The 19,070-nt window shown below is 57.9% G+C and overlaps 1 protein-coding gene across 1 annotated transcript in view; it reads left to right on the forward strand.

Annotated features, from left to right (window-relative positions):
* Positions 1–19,070, forward strand: part of IKZF3 (IKAROS family zinc finger 3) — a 38,590-nt gene that overhangs the window by 15,260 nt on the left and 4,260 nt on the right. Inside the window, 4 exon segments of the mRNA XM_068167099.1 lie at positions 2,699–2,959; positions 4,826–4,993; positions 5,343–5,462; positions 15,636–15,752. Coding sequence (XP_068023200.1) covers positions 2,699–2,959; positions 4,826–4,993; positions 5,343–5,462; positions 15,636–15,752 — 666 coding nt within the window.

Here is a 19,070-nt window from a genome sequence, read left to right on the forward strand (position 1 = left end):
TGAATTGAAAGGGGCTGGAGCCTGGAGCAGGCTGCCCAGAGAGGTGCTAGAGCCTCCAGCTCTGGAGCCATTCAAAGCCTTCCTGGATGTGTTCCTGTGTGACCTACCCTGGGTGGCCCTGCTCTGGCAGGGGGGTTGGACTGGCTGCTCTCCAGGGGTCCCTTCCAACCCCTGCCATTTGGTGATTGCCTTTGGCTTCTGCTGCCTGCTCTCTGTCCCCAGAAGGTGACTCTTCTCTTCCCCTCGAGGCTCTTCGAGTGCCTGCCTGCACACTGCGAGGCTTTGGTGGGCTGCTGGTGAGAGCTGGAGCGGAGGCGATGCTCCGGGGGAGGCAGCAATGGAAAAGCCTTGGTCAGAGCCCAGGTGCAGCCTTCTCTGTTACTGTGCAAGGAAAGAGGCAGGCAGCACAGGCATGGAAAGTGCAGAGGTGATGATTTTCCACGGTGGGACCCCAGGGTGCTGTGCCCAGTGCGCGCCAGGCAGCCGCTGCCTGCCGCGGGGAGCTCAAACCAGCTTCAGGCTGGCAGAGCCCTGGGCCTGAGCAAAAAGCTTTGAGCTGTGACCTCGTGGTGAGAAACAGCAGAGAAATCTTCTCACTTGGAGGCTACAACTTGTCCTCCACCACGGCTGGGGGGGGCCGGGGCGGGGGGGGGGAGGCAAAGGTGAAGACGTTGAGCAGAAAGTGGGAATTGAAATCGCTTCTGAAAGCAGCACCAAGGTGCAGCTGCAGCCTGGGGCTTCCTCTGGCCCTCTTGGGCAGGATGCAGAGCAGCAGGTTGGAGCTGCCTGCTCTTGGGGAGGGGGGAAAAAAACCCCAAAGCAACCTGTAACAGCCCCCCCAAAATCTTTTCTTTAGCTTGGGAAAAAGCTGCTGCTGAAAGCTGCTGCCAGCAACTGGCAATGGCAGCTCCTCCGAGGGGTGGGTGGAGGGAGGGAGGGATGGATGGATGGATGGATGGATGGATGGATGGATGGATGGAGTAATTCTGGAGGGCTCTCAACACCAGGGTCAGTCCCCTGCCCCCTGAAGTGCTGGTGGCAGCTGAAGGTACCTCAGAAGAAGGCACTTTGGTGGCAGAGGGAATCCTCAGGCTGTGAGGCAGAGCTGAAGAGGGAACTATTCCACTTGGAGGTGAATCCAGACCTGGTTGCCACCTCCTCAGCAACCTGTCCCAAAACCCAGACTCCAAAATATATCTGGGGTGTGTGTGGGGGGGGATCAACACACCCAGCATGGTGTGGGGGGGGGGGTTGGAAAGGTGATGCTGTGTGGAGATCATCACCCAGGGACACCAGCAGGAGGACCTGGCTGCTCAGGGAGGTGTTCAAGGTGAGGCTGGATGAGGCCTTGAGCAGCCTGGGCTGGTGGGAGGTGTCCATGCCCATGGCAGTGTGTGTGTGTGTGGTGGGGTTTGGAACTGGCTGCTCTTGAAGGTCCCTTCCAACCCAACCCAACCCATTCTGTGATGCTCTGACCTGTGGAATTTTTTCCCACTGATGTGGGTTCCTCCCTGGGATGAAGAAACCATCACCCACCTGTTCCTCCCAGCCCAAGCCAGACAGCCTGGCTGGGCTCAGTGCAGCCCCTGAGGGCAGAGGGATGATTTTATCACGGCAGTGTAGCTGCAGATGTTGAGTTGAGGAGAGCCTGGCTCACCAGATCTTTGTTTTCCCAGCCCTGCTTTCATGTTGCCACCTCACCCCCTGCTCTCAGCCCACGTTTGATGTGGTTCCTTGCTCAGAACCAGAGCTAATTCGTACTCAGCAGTCCACCTTCTGTGCCTTGGAGAAAGGGACAAGTGCTCAAGTGCCCTACTGAGCTCTCTGAGCCTTGCTTTGAGAGAGGAGCAGGTGGCCAGGGGAACGATGCTTTCATACAGGAAGCTCTCTTGGTGCTGCTCTGCACTTGCAGGGGGAGTCTGCACCCTCTGAGAGCTGCTGGCATCTGGAGAAGGCAATCAGAGAGTCACTGAATGGTCAGGGTTGGAAGGGAGCTCAAGGCTCAGCCAGCTCCAACCCCCCTGCCATGGGCAGGGACACCTCACACTGCAGCAGGTTGCTCACAGCCACCTCCAGCCTGGCTGCAAACACCTCCAGGGATGAGGCTCCTGGGGAACAACTTCTTCCTGACATCCAATCTGAATCTCCCCACTTCTAGCTCTGCTCCAATCAGCCAGCCAGGGCTCACAGGCAGCTCAGCACCTTTAAGCTGTCTCACTGTGAGTGGCTCTAAGCATCCATGACCCATGGAGATTCAGCTCAGCTGCATTCCTGCAGCTTGGGCTTGAGGAGGGCATCATTCAAGCTCCTCTCAGCTGTACTCCTTTGGCTTGAGCTTGAGGAGGGCAGATTAAGGCTGGAGATGAGGAAGAAATTCTTGGCAGTGAGGGTGGGGAGAGCCTGGCACAGGTTGCCCAGGCAGGCTGTGGCTGCCTCCTGCCTGGAGGTGTCCAAGGCCAGGCTGGATGAAGCCTTGGAGCAGCCTGGGCTGCTGGGAGGGGTCCCTGCCCATGGCAGGGGCTGGGGACTGGCTGAGCTTGAAGGTCCACTTCCAACCCAAGCCATTCTTGGGTTCTCTGAGTCTTTGGGTGTTGAAGGCAACCTCTGAGGTCTGCTGATGGCCTGCTGAGCTGTGTTCTGGGATGGCCAAGATGAGCATTTTCCACTCCTGTGCTTTGTTGTTTCTCTTCCCCTGCAGATGAAGTGGCTCAGGTGAAAGGTGAATACAGTGAGAGAGAGGAGAGTGCTCTGAGCTCAGAGCCTGTGGAGGCTCCAGAGGAAGCTGAGATGCCCTTCAGCTACCCCAGGGAATACCCTGACTATGAAAGCATTAAACTGGAGAGACATCCTGGCTCCTATGACAGCATCAGGCCAGCCAGTGGGAAAATGAATTGTGACATCTGTGGACTGGCCTGCATCAGCCTCAATGTCTTGATGGTCCACAAACGGAGCCACACTGGTAAGGAGATCCCAATCTGCTGCTTCTAGAAGCTTCTACTTCTTCTGAGAGCTCCTCTTTGGAGTGCAGTGCAGAGGAGAGGGATCTGGGGGGGTCCTGATGGCCAGAAGGATGCCAGTAGCCAGCAATGTGCCCTTGTGGCCAAGCCAAGGGCAGCCTGAGGGTGGGGAGACACCGGAACAGGTTGCCCAGGAGAAGAGAAGGCTCCAGGGAGACCTCAGAGCAACCTTCCAGGACCTGAAGGGGCTCCAGGAGAGCTGGGGAGGGGCTTTGGACAAGGGCTGGGAGTGCCAGGATGAGGGACAATGGCTTTGAGCTGGGAGAGAGGAGACTGAGAGTGGAGATGAGGAAGAAATTGTTTGCAGTGAGGGTAGGGAGAGACTGGCACAGGAAGATTGTGGCTGCCCCCTCCCCGGAGGTGTTCCAGGCCAGGCTGGATGAGGCTGTGAGCAGCCTGGGCTGGGGGGAGGGGTCCCTGCCCACGGCAGGGGGCTTGGAGCTGGAGAGTGTTGAAGATCCCTTTCAAGCCAAACCCCTTCCATGGTCCTGCCTCTCCAACCCGATCTCCTTCTATGATCAGGTGACTGCCTGGTGGCTGTGGGGCAGGCTGTGGATGTGGTCTGCCTGGACTGCAGCAAGGCCTTTGACACTGTCCCCCATAGCAAACTCCTGGCCAAGCTGTCAGCCCCTGGCTGGGACAGCAGCACTCTGAGCTGGGTTAGGAACTGGCTGGAGGCTGAGCCCAGAGAGTGGTGGTGAATGGTGCCACAGCCAGCTGGCAGCCAGGCACCAGTGCTGTGCCCCAGGGAGCAGTGCTGGGCCCCATCCTCTTTAACATACTCATCGATGATCTGGATGAGGGGGTCGAGTCAGTCATCAGCAAGTTTGCAGCTGACAGCAAGTTAGGGGCAGATGTTAGTCAGTCAGAGGGCAGAAAGGCTCTGCAGAGGGACCTTGACAGACTGGACAGGTGGGCAGAGGCCAATGGGATGGCATTCAACAAGTCCAAGTGCCAGGGGCTGCACTTTGGCTACAGCAATCCCATGCAGAGCTACAGGCTGGGGGCAGAGTGGCTGAGAGCTGCCAAACAGAGAGGGACCTGGGGGTGCTGATCTACAGCCACCTGAATATGAGCCAGCAGTGTGCCCAGGTGGCCAGGAGGGCCAATGGCATCCTGGCCTGCATTAGGAATAGTGTGGCCAGCAGGAGCAGGGAGGTCATAGTGCCCCTGGACTCTGCTTTGGTTAGGCCACACCTTGAGTCCTGTGTCCAGTTCTGGGCTCCTCAGTTTAAGAAGGACATTGAGAGACTTGAAGGTGTCCAGAGAAGGGCAACAAGGCTGGGGAGAGGCCTTGAGCACAGCCCTGTGAGGAGAGGCTGAGGGAGCTGGGGTTGTTTAGCCTGGAGAAGAGGAGGCTCAGGGGAGACCTCATTGCCCTCTACAACTACCTGAGGGGTGGTTGTGGCCAGGAAGGGGTTGGCCTCTTCTCCCAGGCACCCAGCACCAAAACAAGGGGCCACAGTCTCAAGCTGTGCCAGGGGAGGTTTAGACTTGAGGTGTGGAGGAAGTTCTTCACCGAGTGAGTCGTTCATCATTGGAATGTGCTGCCCAGGGAGGTGGTGGAGTCACCATCCCTGGAGGCGTTCAAGAGGGGATTGGATGTGGCACTTGGTGCCATGGTCTGGCCATGGGGTCTGTGTTGAGAGGTTGGACTCGATGATCCTCGAGGTCCTTTCCAACCTAAGTGATACTGTGAGACTGTGATCCTGTGAGCTCTGCCTTCTTTCTCCTCCAGCCAGGGAGGCTGTGAGGCCAGCAGGGCGCTCGGGGGAGCCTCTGACTGCCTCCTCTTGTCTCGTTTGAAGGTGAGCGCCCCTTCCAGTGCACGCAGTGCGGAGCCTCCTTCACCCAGAAGGGAAACCTCCTGCGCCACATTAAGCTCCACACCGGGGAGAAGCCTTTCAAGTGCCACCTTTGCAGCTATGCCTGCCAGAGGAGGGATGCCCTGACAGGCCACTTGAGGACACACTCAGGTAAGAGGCTTCAGAAGGCTCCTTGCAGGGGGCTGGGGGCAGAGGATCACAGATTTCGTTTGTGCTTGGAAAAAAACCACCCCTGGGTCCAACCAGCCTTGAGCCCCACCAGGGCTGGGGCCAAACCGTGGCCCTCAGCACCACATCCCCTGGGGCTTTGTAACCCCTCCAGGGATGGGGACTCCACCACCCACCCCGGGCAGCCGGTGCCAAGCCCTGGGCAGCCGGTGCCAAGCCCTGACCGCCCCTGCAGGAAGGAGATTCTCCCTCCTGTCCAAGCCCAACCTCCCCTGCTGCAGCCCGCGGCTCTTGGGGGCTGTCTCTCAGCAGCCTCTCGTTCTTCCCCCAGTGGAGAAGCCCTACAAGTGTGAGTTCTGTGGAAGGAGCTACAAGCAGAGGAGCTCCCTGGAGGAGCACAAGGAGCGGTGCCGCTCCTACCTGCAGGGCGCCGCCGCCGTGGCTGAGCCTGGTGAGTCCCTCCCCTCCTGGGGGCGTTGGGGAGGGGGTCTGGAGCGTGGCAGGGGGCAAACCAGGCTGTGCCCCTCAGCTGCTGACTCACCTTTTACTACAGGCACGGAGTGAGGTGGGGATTGGGCTCTTCTCCCCGGTGTCAGAGGAAATGGCCTCAGGTTGCACCTGGGGGAGGTCGAGGTTGGACATGAGGAAGAGTTTTCTTCCTGGGGGGGTGTCAGGGACTGGAGCAGGCTGCCCAGGGAGGTGCTGGTGCTTCCTTCTTTAGAGGCTTTCATGACCCATCAGGATGTGTTCCTGTATGCCCTGCCCTAGGTGACCCTGCTCTGGCAGGGGGGCTTGGGCTGGATGATCTTCAGAGGTCCCTGCAGAGGCTGTCCAGGGAGGTGGTGGAGTCCCCATCCCTGGAGGTGTTCCAGAGACCTGGGGCCATGGTTTGGTGGCCATGGTGGGGTTGGGTTGATGCTTGGTTCTTTAAAGGCAGGTTGGATGTGGCTCTGGGCAACCTGATCTAGAGTGAGGTGTCCCTGGCCCGTGGCAGGGGGTTTGGAACTGGCTGAGCCTTGAGCTCCCTTCCAACCCTGACAATTCTCTGATCCTTGGAGGGCTTCTCACAGAACCACTCTGGCTGGAAGAGTCTCCAACCCTTCACCCAGCACCTAGGGCAGGCTCTGGCCTCACCCAGCCCTCAGCCATGCTTTTATTTCCCCCACCTTTGCTGTCACAGCCCCTGTGAACAAAGCATCTGGGGGCACACCCTGTGGGCAGCACTTCTGCAGGTGCCACCCACAGTCAGCTGCACGGCTGGGGAGGTCACAGCTCTGATGTGGCTTTGCTTTAGCTGCTTGAGTGGCTGCCCCTGGCTGTGGGCAGCTGCTGGCCACATCTCTGCCCATTGATTGCTTCCTTTTCTTCAGACTAAGAAGCTGCTGGGCAGGATGGGTTAGAACGTGGAGAGGGTTCAGTGGTGTGGATGGCTGGGGCGGGGGTTGGTGCCCTGGAGGTCTGTGATAGACAGGGACCCTCTGCAAGGGCTTGGAGTGATGAGAGTGAAGGGATGGAAGCTGGAGGAGGGCAGGTTGAGAGTGGAGATGAGGAAGAAATCCTTGAGAGTGAGGGTGGGGAGACCCTGGAGCAGGTTGCCCAGGGAGGCTGTGGCTGTCCTGTTCAAGGCCAGGCTGGATGAGGCCTTGGAGCAACCTGGGCTGGTGGGAGGTGTCCCTGCCCATGGCAGGGGGTTGGAACTGGCTGATCTTTAAGGACCTTTAAGGTCCTGGCTGCCCCTTCCCGGGGGGGTCCTGGCTGCCCCCTTCCCAGGGGGGTCCTGGCTGCCCCCTTCCCAGGGGGATCCTGGCTGCCCCCTTCCCAGGGGGTTACTGGCTGCCCCCTTCCCAGGGGGGTCCTGGCTGCCCCTTCCCAGGGGGATCCTGGCTGCCCCCTTCCCAGGGGGTTACTGGCTGCCCCCTTCCCAGGGGGGTCGTGGCTGCCCCTTCCCAGGGAGATCCTGGCTGCCCCCTTCCCAGGGGGTTACTGGCTGCCCCTTCCCAGGGAGATCCTGGCTGCCCCCTTCCCAGGAGGATCCTGGCTGCCCCCTTCCCAGGGGGTTACTGGCTGCCCCCTTCCCAGGGGGGTCCTGGCTGCCCCCTTCCCAGGGGGTTACTGGCTGCCCCTTCCCAGGGGGATCCTGGCTGCCCCCTTCCCAGGGGGTTACTGGCTGCCCCCTTCCCAGGGGGATCCTGGCTGCCCCCTTCCCAGGGGGTTACTGGCTGCCCCTTCCCAGGGGGGTCCTGGCTGCCCCCTTCCCAGGGGGTTACTGGCTGCCCCTTCCCAGGGGGTTACTGGCTGCCCCTTCCCAGGAGGATCCTGGCTGCCCCTTCCCAGGGGGTTACTGGCTGCCCCTTCCCAGGGGGGTCCTGGCTGCCCCCTTCCCAGGGGGTTACTGGCTGCCCCTTCCCAGGGGGATCCTGGCTGCCCCCTTCCCAGGAGGATCCTGGCTGCCCCCTTCCCAGGGGGATCCTGGCTGCCCCCTTCCCAGGGGGTTACTGGCTGCCCCTTCCCAGGGGGGTCCTGGCTGCCCCCTTCCCAGGGGGTTACTGGCTGCCCCTTCCCAGGGGGTTACTGGCTGCCCCTTCCCAGGGAGATCCTGGCTGCCCCCTTCCCAGGGGGGTCCTGGCTGCCCCTTCCCAGGGGGGTCGTGGCTGCCCCCTTCCCAGGGGGGTCGTGGCTGCCCCTTCCCAGGGAGATCCTGGCTGCCCCCTTCCCAGGAGGATCCTGGCTGCCCCCTTCCCAGGGGGATCCTGGCTGCCCCTTCCCAGGGGGGTCCTGGCTGCCCCCTTCCCAGGGGGGTCGTGGCTGCCCCTTCCCAGGGGGACCCTGGCTGCCCCTTCCCAGGGGGGTCGTGGCTGCCCCTTCCCAGGGGGGTCCTGGCTGCCCCCTTCCCAGGGGGACCCTGGCTGCCCCTTCCCAGGGGGATCCTGGCTGCCCCTTCCCAGGGGGGTCGTGGCTGCCCCTTCCCAGGGGGTTACTGGCTGCCCCTTCCCAGGGGGGTCCTGGCTGCCCCTTCCCAGGGGGACCCTGGCTGCCCCTTCCCAGGAGGTTTGCATGTTCCAGCTGCAGCAGGGTGGAATTATTTCTGCCTTGAAAGGTTTTTTGGTAGCAGTGGCAGAGCCTTGCAGGGTCCCTGATAGCAATCTCTGGTCACGCTGTTCTCGTTGCACCAGAAGCCACCTCCCTGTTCCACTCTCCATCATTTAGTGACCACACAGATATGCTACAGGAAGCAATGGCTCGAGCTTGAGCCCTGCTTTGGGTTTGTGAAGGATGCCCACACCTTCTAAAAATGAACCCAGGCTGCTGGTGGGGCAGAAACCACAGCATGGAAACAGCTCCGTGTGGTCACAGCCTGGGCTGGAAGAGCAGTGCCTGCTCTCTCTGCACCCCCAGGGTGATGTGAGGGCTGCAGGGGACAGCAGGGCTTGGAGAGGTGGTGGCTTGTCAGCAAGTGATTGCAGGGAAACCTCAGGATTCACCCTGGATGGCTAAATCCTGGAGGCCTGGAATGGCTCAGGGTGGAAGGGAGCTCAGAGCTCATCTGCTCCAACCTCCTGCCGTGGGCAGGGACAGCTCTCAGCTAGGCTCAGCTGCTCAGGGCCTCATCCAGCCTGGCTTTGAGCATCCCAAGGCAGGAGGCAGCCACAGCCTTCCAGGGCAGCCTGGGCCAGAGTCTCAGCAGCCTCACACTGAAGAGCTTCTTGAGCAGCCTGGGCTGGTGGGAGGTGTCCTAGCCCCCAGCAGGGAGCTGGAACTGGCTGATCTTGAAGGTCCTTTCCAACCCAAACCCACTGCAGGACTCCATGAAGTGAAGATTTTCATTGCCACCAGAACTTCTGCCTTGGTTGGGTGGCCAGGAGTAGAATAGAATAGAATAGACCAGACCAGGTTGGAAGAGACCTTCAAGATCATGGTGTCCAACCTATCATCCAACACCACCCAACCAACTAACCCATGGCACCAAGCACCCCAGCAAGTCTCCTCCTGAACACCTCCAATGATGGTGACTCCACCACCTCCCCAGGCAGCCCATTCCCATGGGCAATCACTCTCTCTGTGTAGAACTTCCTCCTGACCTCCAGCCTGAACCTCCCCTGGCGCAGCCTGAGACTGTGTCCTCTTGTTCTGGTGCTGCTTGCCTGGGAGAAGAGACCAAAATCCACCTGTCTACAACCTCCCTTCAGGTAGTTGTAGAGAGCAATGAGGTCACCCCTGAGCCTCCTCCTCTCCAGGCTAAGCAGCCCCAGCTCCCTCAGCCTCTCCTCACAGGGCTGTCTTCCAAGCCCCTCACCAACTTCTTTGCCCTTCTCTGGACACCTTCCAGCAGCTCAACCTCCTTCCTAAACTGAGGGCCCCAGAACTGGACACAGGACTCGAGGTGTGGCCTAACCAGTGCAGTGTCCAGGGGCAGAATGACCTCCCTGCTCCTGCTGGCCACACTGCTCCTGATGCAGGCCAGGATGCCATTGGCCCTCTTGGCTGCCTGGGCACACTGCAGGCTCATGTTCAGCCTACCATCAACCAGCACCCCCAGGTCCCTCTCTGCCTGGCTGCTCTCAGCCACTCTGCCCCCAGCCTGTAGCTCTGCCTGGGGTTGTTGTGGCCAATGTGCAGAACCTGGCACTTGGATGTGTTCAATCTCCTGCCCTTGGCCTCTGCCCATCTGCCCAGCCTGTCCAGGTCCCTCTGCAGAGCCTCTCTACCCTCCAGCAGATCAACTCCTGCCCCCAGCTTGGTGTCATCAGCAAATTCACTGCTGATGGACTCAATGCCCTCATCCAGATCATCAATGAAGATGTTAAAGAGCACAGGCCCAGCACTGCTCCCTGGGGCGCACCACTGGTGCCTGGCTGCCAGCTGGCTGTGGCACCATTCACCACCACTCTCTGGGCTCAGCCTCCAGCCAGTTCCTAACCCAGCTCAGAGAGCTGCTGTCCCAGCCAGGGGCTGACAGCTTGGCCAGGAGTTTGCTGTGGAGGACAGTGTCAAAGGCCTTGCTGAGGTCCAGGCAGACTAGTAGGTTGCAGGTTGGACTCCAGGACCTCAGAGATCTCTTCCAACCCAACCAGCCCCAGATTTAACCAAAGCCATTGACCATTCCTGCCCCTCCAGCCTGGGACTTCCACTTCAGCTCCACTTTTAGGGTGAGATAATTAATTCCTGAGCCTCTTGTCCTGACCTGCAGTGGAGTCACCCAGGGGAGGAGGGAGCCAGGGCAGGCTCAGTTGTCTCTGGTGGAAGAAGGCTTTTGAGTGATTGTTTCCTAAGCCCTAACTATTATTCTTGGCTTAGTTAATAACTGCTGCAGAAGAAAGGAGGTGGATGAGATAATTCCAAGTTAGCTTTTGTGGAGGGAGAGACAGAGACAGAGAGAGAGCAGCACTGTGGGAGGCAAGCAGCACAACCACCTGGGGCTCAGTAGCAGCAGACACTGGTTCCCCTCAGGCTGTCTTCCAGGGATGTTGCCAAAGAGCTTTTGTGGGCCATAAATAGTCTGTTTGTTTTCTGGTTGGGTTTCTTTTTCGGGGTGGTGGGGGGGGGGAAGCAAAAAGAAAGTGAAAATTGGCCACTGGCAAGGAGCAGAAAAATCTTCCTGTGAGAGGAGAGACCCTCAGCCTTCCAACAAAGTCACTGAGGGGCCTCAAGCTGGCAGATTGATCCTCAGAGGTGGCCCAGAAGATGTGGTGGAGGTCAATAGTTGTTGTGTCTGCTGAGTGAAGGCCATTGTGACCTCTGCAGGAAGCTGCCTGCCTGCCCTCTGGACACTAATTGAGCCAAGTCCCCTTGGTGGCACATAAATAACCTTGGCAGGAGCAGTAAAGTGGCTGCTGCTGGGCTGCTGCCTGCAGCTCCCAGGGCTGCTCAGGAGCTTTTCTCTTGGGGGTCAGTCAGGAGAGAGAGAGAGAGAGAGAGAAAAAGGCTCTGAAAATGTGGAATTAGAGTTGGAGTGGAAGGAAGAGCACAAGGCAGGGAGGGAAAGAGGAACTAGGAGAAGAAACTGAGGCAGTGGGGAGCATGGAGCTGCTCCTCTGGCAGGGATGAGTTGGGGTTTGAGTCTTTTTGTTGCTCTGGCAGGAGGGGGTTGGACTCAGTGATCTCTGGAGGTCCCTTGCAACCCCTTCCACCCTGGGATCCTCTCAAGCAGTGTTTGTGGAGATCCTCTCCCCAGGGCAGCTGAGGGTTGTCAGGGTGTTCAGAATGGAAATGACTGCTCCTGATGACCTGAGCAACAATCCTCCTGAGATGCCAAAGCTGCCTGGGCTGTGGAGGAGCCAAAGCAAGGCTGGAACTGCAGTTACCCAAGGAGCTCAGGAAGCCTGGGCCAGGCTTTGGAGCCTGAAATGCAAAATCCCCATCCCACTCTGCCCAAGAAGCAACTTCAGCTTCTGGCCAGAGTCACAGAATGGGTTTGGGTTGGAAGGGACCTTCCAGATCAGCCAGCTCCAACCCCCTGCCACAACCAGGGACCCCTCCCACCAGCCCAGGCTGCTCAAGGCTTCACCCAGACTGGCCTTGAACACCTCCAGGGAGGGAGCATCCACAACCTCCCTGGGCAGCCTGTCCCAGTGTCTCCTCACCCTCATGGTGCAGAACTCCCTCCTGCTGTCCAACCTGACCCTGCCCTGCTCCAGTTCCAAACCATTGCCCCTGGTCCTATCCCCACAGCCCCTTCTGAACAGTCCCTCCCCAGCCTGTCTGGAGGTCTCTTGCAGGTATTGGAAGGCAGCTCTGAGGTTCCCCTGGAGCCTTTCTCTTCTCCAGGCTGAGCAGCCCCAACTCTCCCAGCCTGTCCCCACAGCAGAGGCTCTCTCTCATCATCTTTGTGGCCTCCCTTGGCCCTGCTCCAGCAGCTCCCTGTCCCTCTTGATTGATGTTTTGCCTCACAGTGTTTTCTTGCTGGAAGCACTTTAGGAGCTGCTGAGTCTACTCCTGGAGCCTCTAAACCTATTGCAGTCACCTGGGACTCAAAAAGCAGCCTAGAGGAGCTGTGGTGCTGCCTTCAGGGCACCAGGTGCCTGCCCTCAGAGGGTCTGCCCATCTCAGCCCTCTTACCCCATCCTGAGTCATAGCCAGAGCTGGTGTTTGGTGGCAGTGAGCACTCAGGCAGCACAACTTAACCTCTGCAAAGTGCTGAGCAGCCCTTAGCCAAAGGGTTGAGCTCAGGCTGGGGTTTTGGTGAGTCATGGCTGCTGCTGGCTGAAACTCCTTACGAGATCAATAACAGCAAGAAAGGAAGCAGGAGTGGCAGGGAGCTGTGGGGAGCAGAGCTGGGGAAGGATGATGCTGCAGGTTTTGGCTCCTGCTGCACTTGGCAAGCTGCACTCTGCAAGTCCACAGCTTCACCAAGGTGCATTTGGCAGGGTCCCCAAGGTGCTCATCTCCTTCCCCTCTGGCATTGCTTCCCTCTCAAAGGGGTTCTGCTTCGTGTGTTGGAGACACCAGGGCAAGAGCACAACAGCACAGCAGCCAGGAGCCTCTCAGGGGCAGTTCTGACCTTTCTGCACTGCCTTAGGAAGGGCAAGGAGAGAATCCCAGCGTGGTGGGGTTGGAAATGACCTCTGGGCATCATCCAGTCCAAACCCCCCCTGCTCCAGCAGGGCACCCACAGCAGCTTGCCCAGGAGCTGGGGTTGGAAGGTCTGCAGAGAAGGAGACTCCACAGCCTCTCTGGGCAGCCTGCTCCAGGGCTCCAGCAGCCTCACACCAAAAGGTGTTCAGATGGAACCCACTGCTGGCTCCTGCCCAGCTTCTCCTCCACCAGCACCCCCAAGTCCTTTCCTGCAGGGCAGCTCTCCTCACCCCCCAGCCTGGATTGGTCTCTAGGGTTTGCAGTGGAGCACTGCAGGTCCTCAGAGGCTCTCAAGGAGCCCCCTTGGTGTGACTGATCTCCAGAGAGCGCAGCAGGAGGGTCCTGTGGCGGAGGCCCCCGGGGCTGCAGGTGTCACACTCTTAGTCAGAAGCAGAGAGCAAAGCTCCCAGGGGCTCTGTCTCCATCTTCACTCTGTAACCAACCTCCCAACCGGTTGCTCTCGCACTTCCTCTGCCTGCCGAAGCTCGCTGGGGTTTGGAGGGGGAGGTTTTTTGTGCTCCCCTTGCAGCGAGCTCGGGGCTTGAGCAGCCCGGGGGCTGCGCTCTGCTGGCTCCTGCTGACCGCAGCTGCCTGCCCGAGCTGCAGAGAGCCACAACCGGCAAGGAGGAAAAGCAAAACCAGCTGAGTGCAGCCCTCCCACCTGCTCCTCTCCACTCGGTGGGGGAGGAAACCATTCAGCTCTTCTTCTTTCTTTTTCATTCACTCTTTTAAAGTTCATTTTATTTTTCCCCTCCCTCCCCCTCCCCCCCCTGCTGTGCTGTGCCTGTTTGGGTCATTTCTGTGCCCGTTTGGGTCGTTTCTGTGCGCGTTTGGTTCGTTTCTGTGCCGTTTGGGTCGTTTCTGTGCCCATTTGGGTCGTTCTTGTGCCCGTGTGGTTCATTTCTGTGCCGTTTGGTTCATTTCTGTGCCTGTTTGGTTCGTTTCTGTGCCTGTTTGGTTCGTTTCTGTGCCTGTTTGGGTCGTTTCTGTGCCTTTTGGGTCGTTTCTGTGCCTTTTGGGTCGTTTCTGTGCCTTTTGGGTCGTTTCTGTGCCTTTTGGGTCGTTTCTGTGCCCGTTTGGGTCGTTTCTGTGCCCGTTTGGGTCGTTTCTGTGCCCGTTTGGTTCGTTTCTGTGCCCGTGTGGGTCGTTCCTGTGCGCGTTTGGGTCGTTCCTGTGCGCGTTTGGGTCGTTCCTGTGCGCGTTTGGGTCGTTTCTGTGCGCGTTTGGGTCGTTTCTGTGCGCGTTTGGGTCGTTTCTGTGCGCGTTTGGGTCGTTTCTGTGCCGTTTGGGTCGTTTCTGTGCCGTTTGGGTCGTTTCTGTGCCGTTTGGGTCGTTTCTGTGCCCGTCTGGGTCGTTTCTGTGCCCGTCTGGGTCGTTTCTGTGCCGTTTGGGTCGTTTCTGTGCGCGTTTGGTTCGTTTCTGTGCCCGTTTGGGTCATTTCTGTGCGTGTTTGGGTCGTTTCTGTGCGTGTTTGGGTCGTTTCTGTGCCCGTTTGGGTCGTTTCTGTGCCCGTTTGGGTCGTTTCTGTGCCCGTTTGTTTCGTTTCTGTGCCCGTTTGGGTCGTTTCTGTGCCCGTTTGGTTCGTTTCTGTGCCGTTTGGGTCGTTTCTGTGCCCGTTTGGTTCGTTTCTGTGCCCGTTTGGTTCGTTTCTGTGCCCGTTTGGTTCGTTTCTGTGCCCGTTTGGGTCGTTTCTGTGCCCGTTTGGGTCGTTTCTGTGCCGTTTGGGTCGTTTCTGTGCCCGTTTGGGTCGTTTCTGTGCCCGTTTGGGTCGTTTCTGTGCCCGTTTGGGTCGTTTCTGTGCCCGTTTGGGTCGTTTCTGTGCCCGTTTGGGTCGTTCCTGTGCGCCTTTGGGTCGTCTCTGTGCGCGTTTGGTTCGTCTCTGTGCGCGTTTGGTTCGTCTCTGTGCGCGTTTGGGTCGTCTCTGTGCCGTTTGGGTCGTTTCTGTGCCCGTTTGGGTCGTTTCTGTGCCGTTTGGGTCGTTTCTGTGCCGTTTGGTTCGTTTCTGTGCGCTTTTGGTTCGTTTCTGTGCGCGTTTGGGTCGTTTCTGTGCCTGTTTGGGTCGTTTCTGTGCCCGTTTGGGTCGTTTCTGTGCCCGTTTGGGTCGTTTCTGTGCCCGTTTGGGTCGTTTCTGTGCGCGTTTGGGTCGTTTCTGTGCCCGTTTGGTTCATTTCTGTGCCGTTTGGTTCGTTTCTGTGCCTGTTTGGTTCGTTTCTGTGCGCGTTTGGGTCGTTTCTGTGCCCGTTTGGTTCGTTTCTGTGCCGTTTGGTTCGTTTCTGTGCCCGTTTGGTTCGTTTCTGTGCGCGTTTGGGTCGTTTCTGTGCCTGTTTGGGTCGTTTCTGTGCCCGTTTGGGTCGCTTCTGTGCCCGTTTGGGTCGCTTCTGTGCCCGTTTGGTTCGTTTCTGTGCCGTTTGGTTCGTTTCTGTGCCTGTTTGGTTCGTTTCTGTGCCCGTTTGGGTCGTTTCTGTGCCCGTTTGGTTCGTTTCTGTGCCTTTTGGGTCGTTTCTGTGCGTGTTTGGGTCGTTTCTGTGCGTGTTTGGGTCGTTTCTGTGCCCGTTTGGTTCGTTTCTGTGCCCGTTTGGTTCGTTTCTGTGCCCGTTTGGTTCATTTCTGTGCCCGTTTGGTTCGTTTCTGTGCCCGTTTGGGTCGTTTCTGTGCCCGTTTGGGTCGTTTCTGTGCCTTTTGGGTCGTTTCTGTGCGTGTTTGGGTCGTTTCTGTGCGTGTTTGGGTCGTTTCTGTGCCCGTTTGGTTCGTTTCTGTGCCTGTTTGGGTCGTTTCTGTGCCTGGTTCATTTCTGTGCCCGTTTGGGTCGTTTCTGTGCCCGTTTGGGTCGTTTCTGTGCGCATTTGGTTCGTTTCTGTGCCTTTTGGGTCGTCTCTGTGTGTGTTTGGGTCGTCTCTGTGTGTGTTTGGTTCGTCTCTGTGCGCGTTTGGGTCGTTTCTGTGTGTGTTTGGGTCGTTCCTCTGTGTTGTGTTTGTTTGTTTTTGCTCTGTTGCTTTGGTCTGGTCGGCTTTAGCTTTTTTTCCCCTTTCTTTCCCACCTCTTCCCAACCCAGCCAGCGTGGAGGCAAGGCACAGCAAGGCAGAGCTGGGAAGTGAAAGAGCCCTGGTGCTGGACAGGCTGGCAAGCAACGTGGCAAAGAGAAAAAGCTCCATGCCTCAGAAATTCATTGGTAAGAACAACAGAACCCTGCCCACCTGTGGTGCTTCTGTGACTAAACTTCACTACCTGCAAGCTGCTTGGGGGGGGAGGGGGGGAAACAACCACCAATCACACAGGCCAGAAGGCTCTGCTGCTTCCCAAGCCTCTCCTCAAATCCAGAGATCAATTGATCTGGGGTCATTCTGAATGGAGGTCAACTGATCTGGGGTCATTCTGAGTGGAGGTCAACTGATCTGGGGTCATTCTGAGTGGAGGTCAACTGATCTGGGGTCATTCTGAGTGGAGGTCAACTGATCTGGGGTCATTCTGAGTGGAAATCAACTGATCTGGGGTCATTCTGAGTGGAGATCAACTAATCTGGGATGATTCTGAATGGAGGTTAACTAATCTGGGGTCATTCTGAATGGAGGTCAACTGATCTGGGGTCATTCTGAGTAGAGATCAACTAATCTGGGGTCTGAATCTTGGTGGGGAGGTGGGGGAAAGGTTTTGTAATGGTTTGGTGGACAGGGTTTGCTTCCAATCCCCAAGGGCTCTCTTCTGGGAGATGCTTGCATGGGATGGGAGCTGCCTGTTGAGCTTGGGCAAGGTCCAGCTGTGGTTGGTGAGCTGCCAGGGGCTGGGCTGGATTGTTGGGTGGTTTGGGGGTGGTGTTTTGCTGAAATGGTCTCTGCTGGGTTCCTTGCAGGAAGGTTTAATGCTGCTGTGAGCTGAAGGCTCTGGCTGGTCAGCAGCAGCTCATAGATTCATGGAATGGGTTGGGTTGGAAAGGGACCTTCAGGATCAGCCAGTGCCAACCCCCTGGCATGGGCAGGGCCCCCTCCCACCAGCCCAGGCTGCTCAAAGCCTCATCCAGCCTGGCCTTGTACACCTCCAGGGAGAGGGCAGCCACAGCCTCCCTGGGCAGCCTGTGCCAGGCTCTCCCCAACATCAATGTCACAAATTTCTTCCTCATCTCCACTCTCAATCTCTCCTCTCCCAGCTCAAATCCATTGTCCCTTGTCCTGTCTCTCCCAGCCCTTGGCCAGAGTCCCTCCCCAGCTCTCCTGAAGCTCCCTTCAGGCACTGGAAGGCAGCTCTAAGGTCTCCCTGCAGCCTTCTCTTCTCCAGCCTGAGCAGTCCCACCTCTCCCAGGCTATCCCCTAGAGGGGAGCTGCTCCAGCCCTCAGAGCCCTCCTCTGCAATCCCATACTCCTTGGAATAAGGCCTGAAGAGAGAAGTGTTTGGGTTCCTCTGGAGTCATCCTGCTGAATTAGAAGAGGGTTTAAAAGCATCCAATCCTCTCTTGTGGTCATTTAAGCAACCAGAAGGTTTCCAGAGCATTTTCCTGGCACTTCATTTCAGAGGGTCAGGACAAGTCGGGCAGGTTCTGTGTCTCACCCAGCACAGCTCCTCCTGGCTGCTCCTGGCTTTAAAGGCTGCCAAATGCACCTCTGGTGTCCTGAGGAAGGGCCTGGGTTAGTCACCAGCTCTGGCAGGGCCTCATTTGTAATGGTTTTTATGGTCATTTAAGGTACTGAGTGGTTATTTTCCTTCCTATGACCTTCAGCCTCTTACCATCGCCACCCTCGCCTCCGGGGGGGGGGGGTTGGAACTGGGTGATCTTGAAGGTCCCTTCCAAGCCAGCCCATTCTTGGGTTCTCTGAAGCAAATCTTTGGGGGCTGCTGATGTCCTCCTGCCGGTGAGCTGTGTCCTCAGCTACTTCCCCACCTCCAAGATGAGCTTCTTTCCACTCCTGTGCTTTGGTTTCCCCTGCAGTTGGAGTGGTTCAAGTCAGAGCTGAACACAGAGAGAGAGAGGAGAGTGCTTTAAACCTGGGTTGGTGTGAGGTGTCCCTGTCTGTGGCAGGGGTTTGGAATTGGATGATCCTAAAGGTCCCTTCCAACCCAACCCAATCTATGACTCTCTGCTGAGGCTGTTTGTGGAGAGGTGGAGGGCTCAGGGGGTTTGGAACATGGATGACCTTCAGGGTCCCTTCTAACCCATCCTATGAGTCGCTGCTGAGGCTCTTTGTGAAGAGGTGGAGGGCTCAGGGGGTTTGGAACATGGATGATCTTCAGGGTCCCTTCCAACCCATCCTAGGAGTCTCTGGTGAGGCTGTTTGTGAAGAGGTGGAGGGCTCAGGGGGTTTGGAATATGGATGATCCTAAAGGTCCCTTCCAACCCATCCTAGGAGTCTCTGCTGAGGCTGTTTGTGGAGAGGTGGAGGGCTCAGGGGGTTTGGAACATGGATGATCTTCAGGGTCCCTTCCAACCCATCCTAGGAGTCTCTGCTGAGGCTGTTTGTGGAGAGGTGGAAGGCTCAGGGCAGTTCCCCAACAAAACCATTTCTGAAACCCAGGGTTTGGCTCTCTCCTTAGGTGATGTGGGACAACATTCCTCGCTGGGTGGCAGGGAGGGGCAGGCTGAGTGACCCTGGATTGACTTGGGTGGCTTTGTGAACCCTGTGTGTGCAGGAGAGGACCTCTGCCAGGGCAGCTTTGTGATTCCTTGGGAAGCTGCAGGGCTCCCAACGGGTGCTGAGTGCTCATTTTGGCAGGAAGGAGGGCCAGGGATGTGCCCTAACAAGGCATCTTTGTTTGGCTGGGGGTCTGTGAATGAAGTCTATTGAGAAGGAGGAAAAAAGAGAGAGAGAGAGAGAAAGATCTCCTTGATTGTTATTGGAGGGCTCTGCAGAGGTCTGGACAAGCAGCAGCAACCTTGCTCACTGGGTTTTGCACGTTGGCACCCTGTGCACAGCAGCCATGAGCAGACAGAGCAGCAGAGCCTGTGCCTGGCTCTGAACCTCAGGGATTCATGGAATGAGTTGGGTTGGAAGGGACCTTCAAGACCATCCAGTACCAACTCCCTTGCCATGGGCAGGGACACCTCCCACCAGCCCAGGCTGCCTCAGAGCCTCACCCAGCCTGGCCTTGAACACCTCCATGGAGGGGACATCCCCAGCCTCCCTTGGGCCACCTGCTCTGAGATCCTCTTGACTCAAATCCCTTGCTTTGGGTGGATGTCTAGGGCCAAGTGACCAAACCTGGGTGGCTGCAGCCAAGCCAAAGCCACTCCTAGCTTGAAAAGAAATGTCCCAGGCCAAATGCTTCACGTGCAAGAGCCTTGCCCAGATCAGCTCCAGTCATCTGTGAGTTACAGTAACTGGGGCAGTGCAGATGTTTATCAGCCTCCTGTCAACACCATGACTCAATGCCTCTGAAACTGCCCAGGTTTCACTGCAGAGGCAGGAACCCAGGAGCTCACGTTTCTCAGCTCGAAGCACACCCAAAGGTTAAGAAGAACCACAAAGAAGTCTAACTGCTTCCAGCCCTCCTCACTCCCCAG

Source organism: Melanerpes formicivorus, unplaced genomic scaffold, assembly GCF_026170545.1.
Source record: "Melanerpes formicivorus ecotype bairdi unplaced genomic scaffold, bMelFor1.0.p_v2 SCAF_112, whole genome shotgun sequence".
NCBI classification, from domain to species: Eukaryota; Metazoa; Chordata; class Aves; order Piciformes; family Picidae; genus Melanerpes; species Melanerpes formicivorus.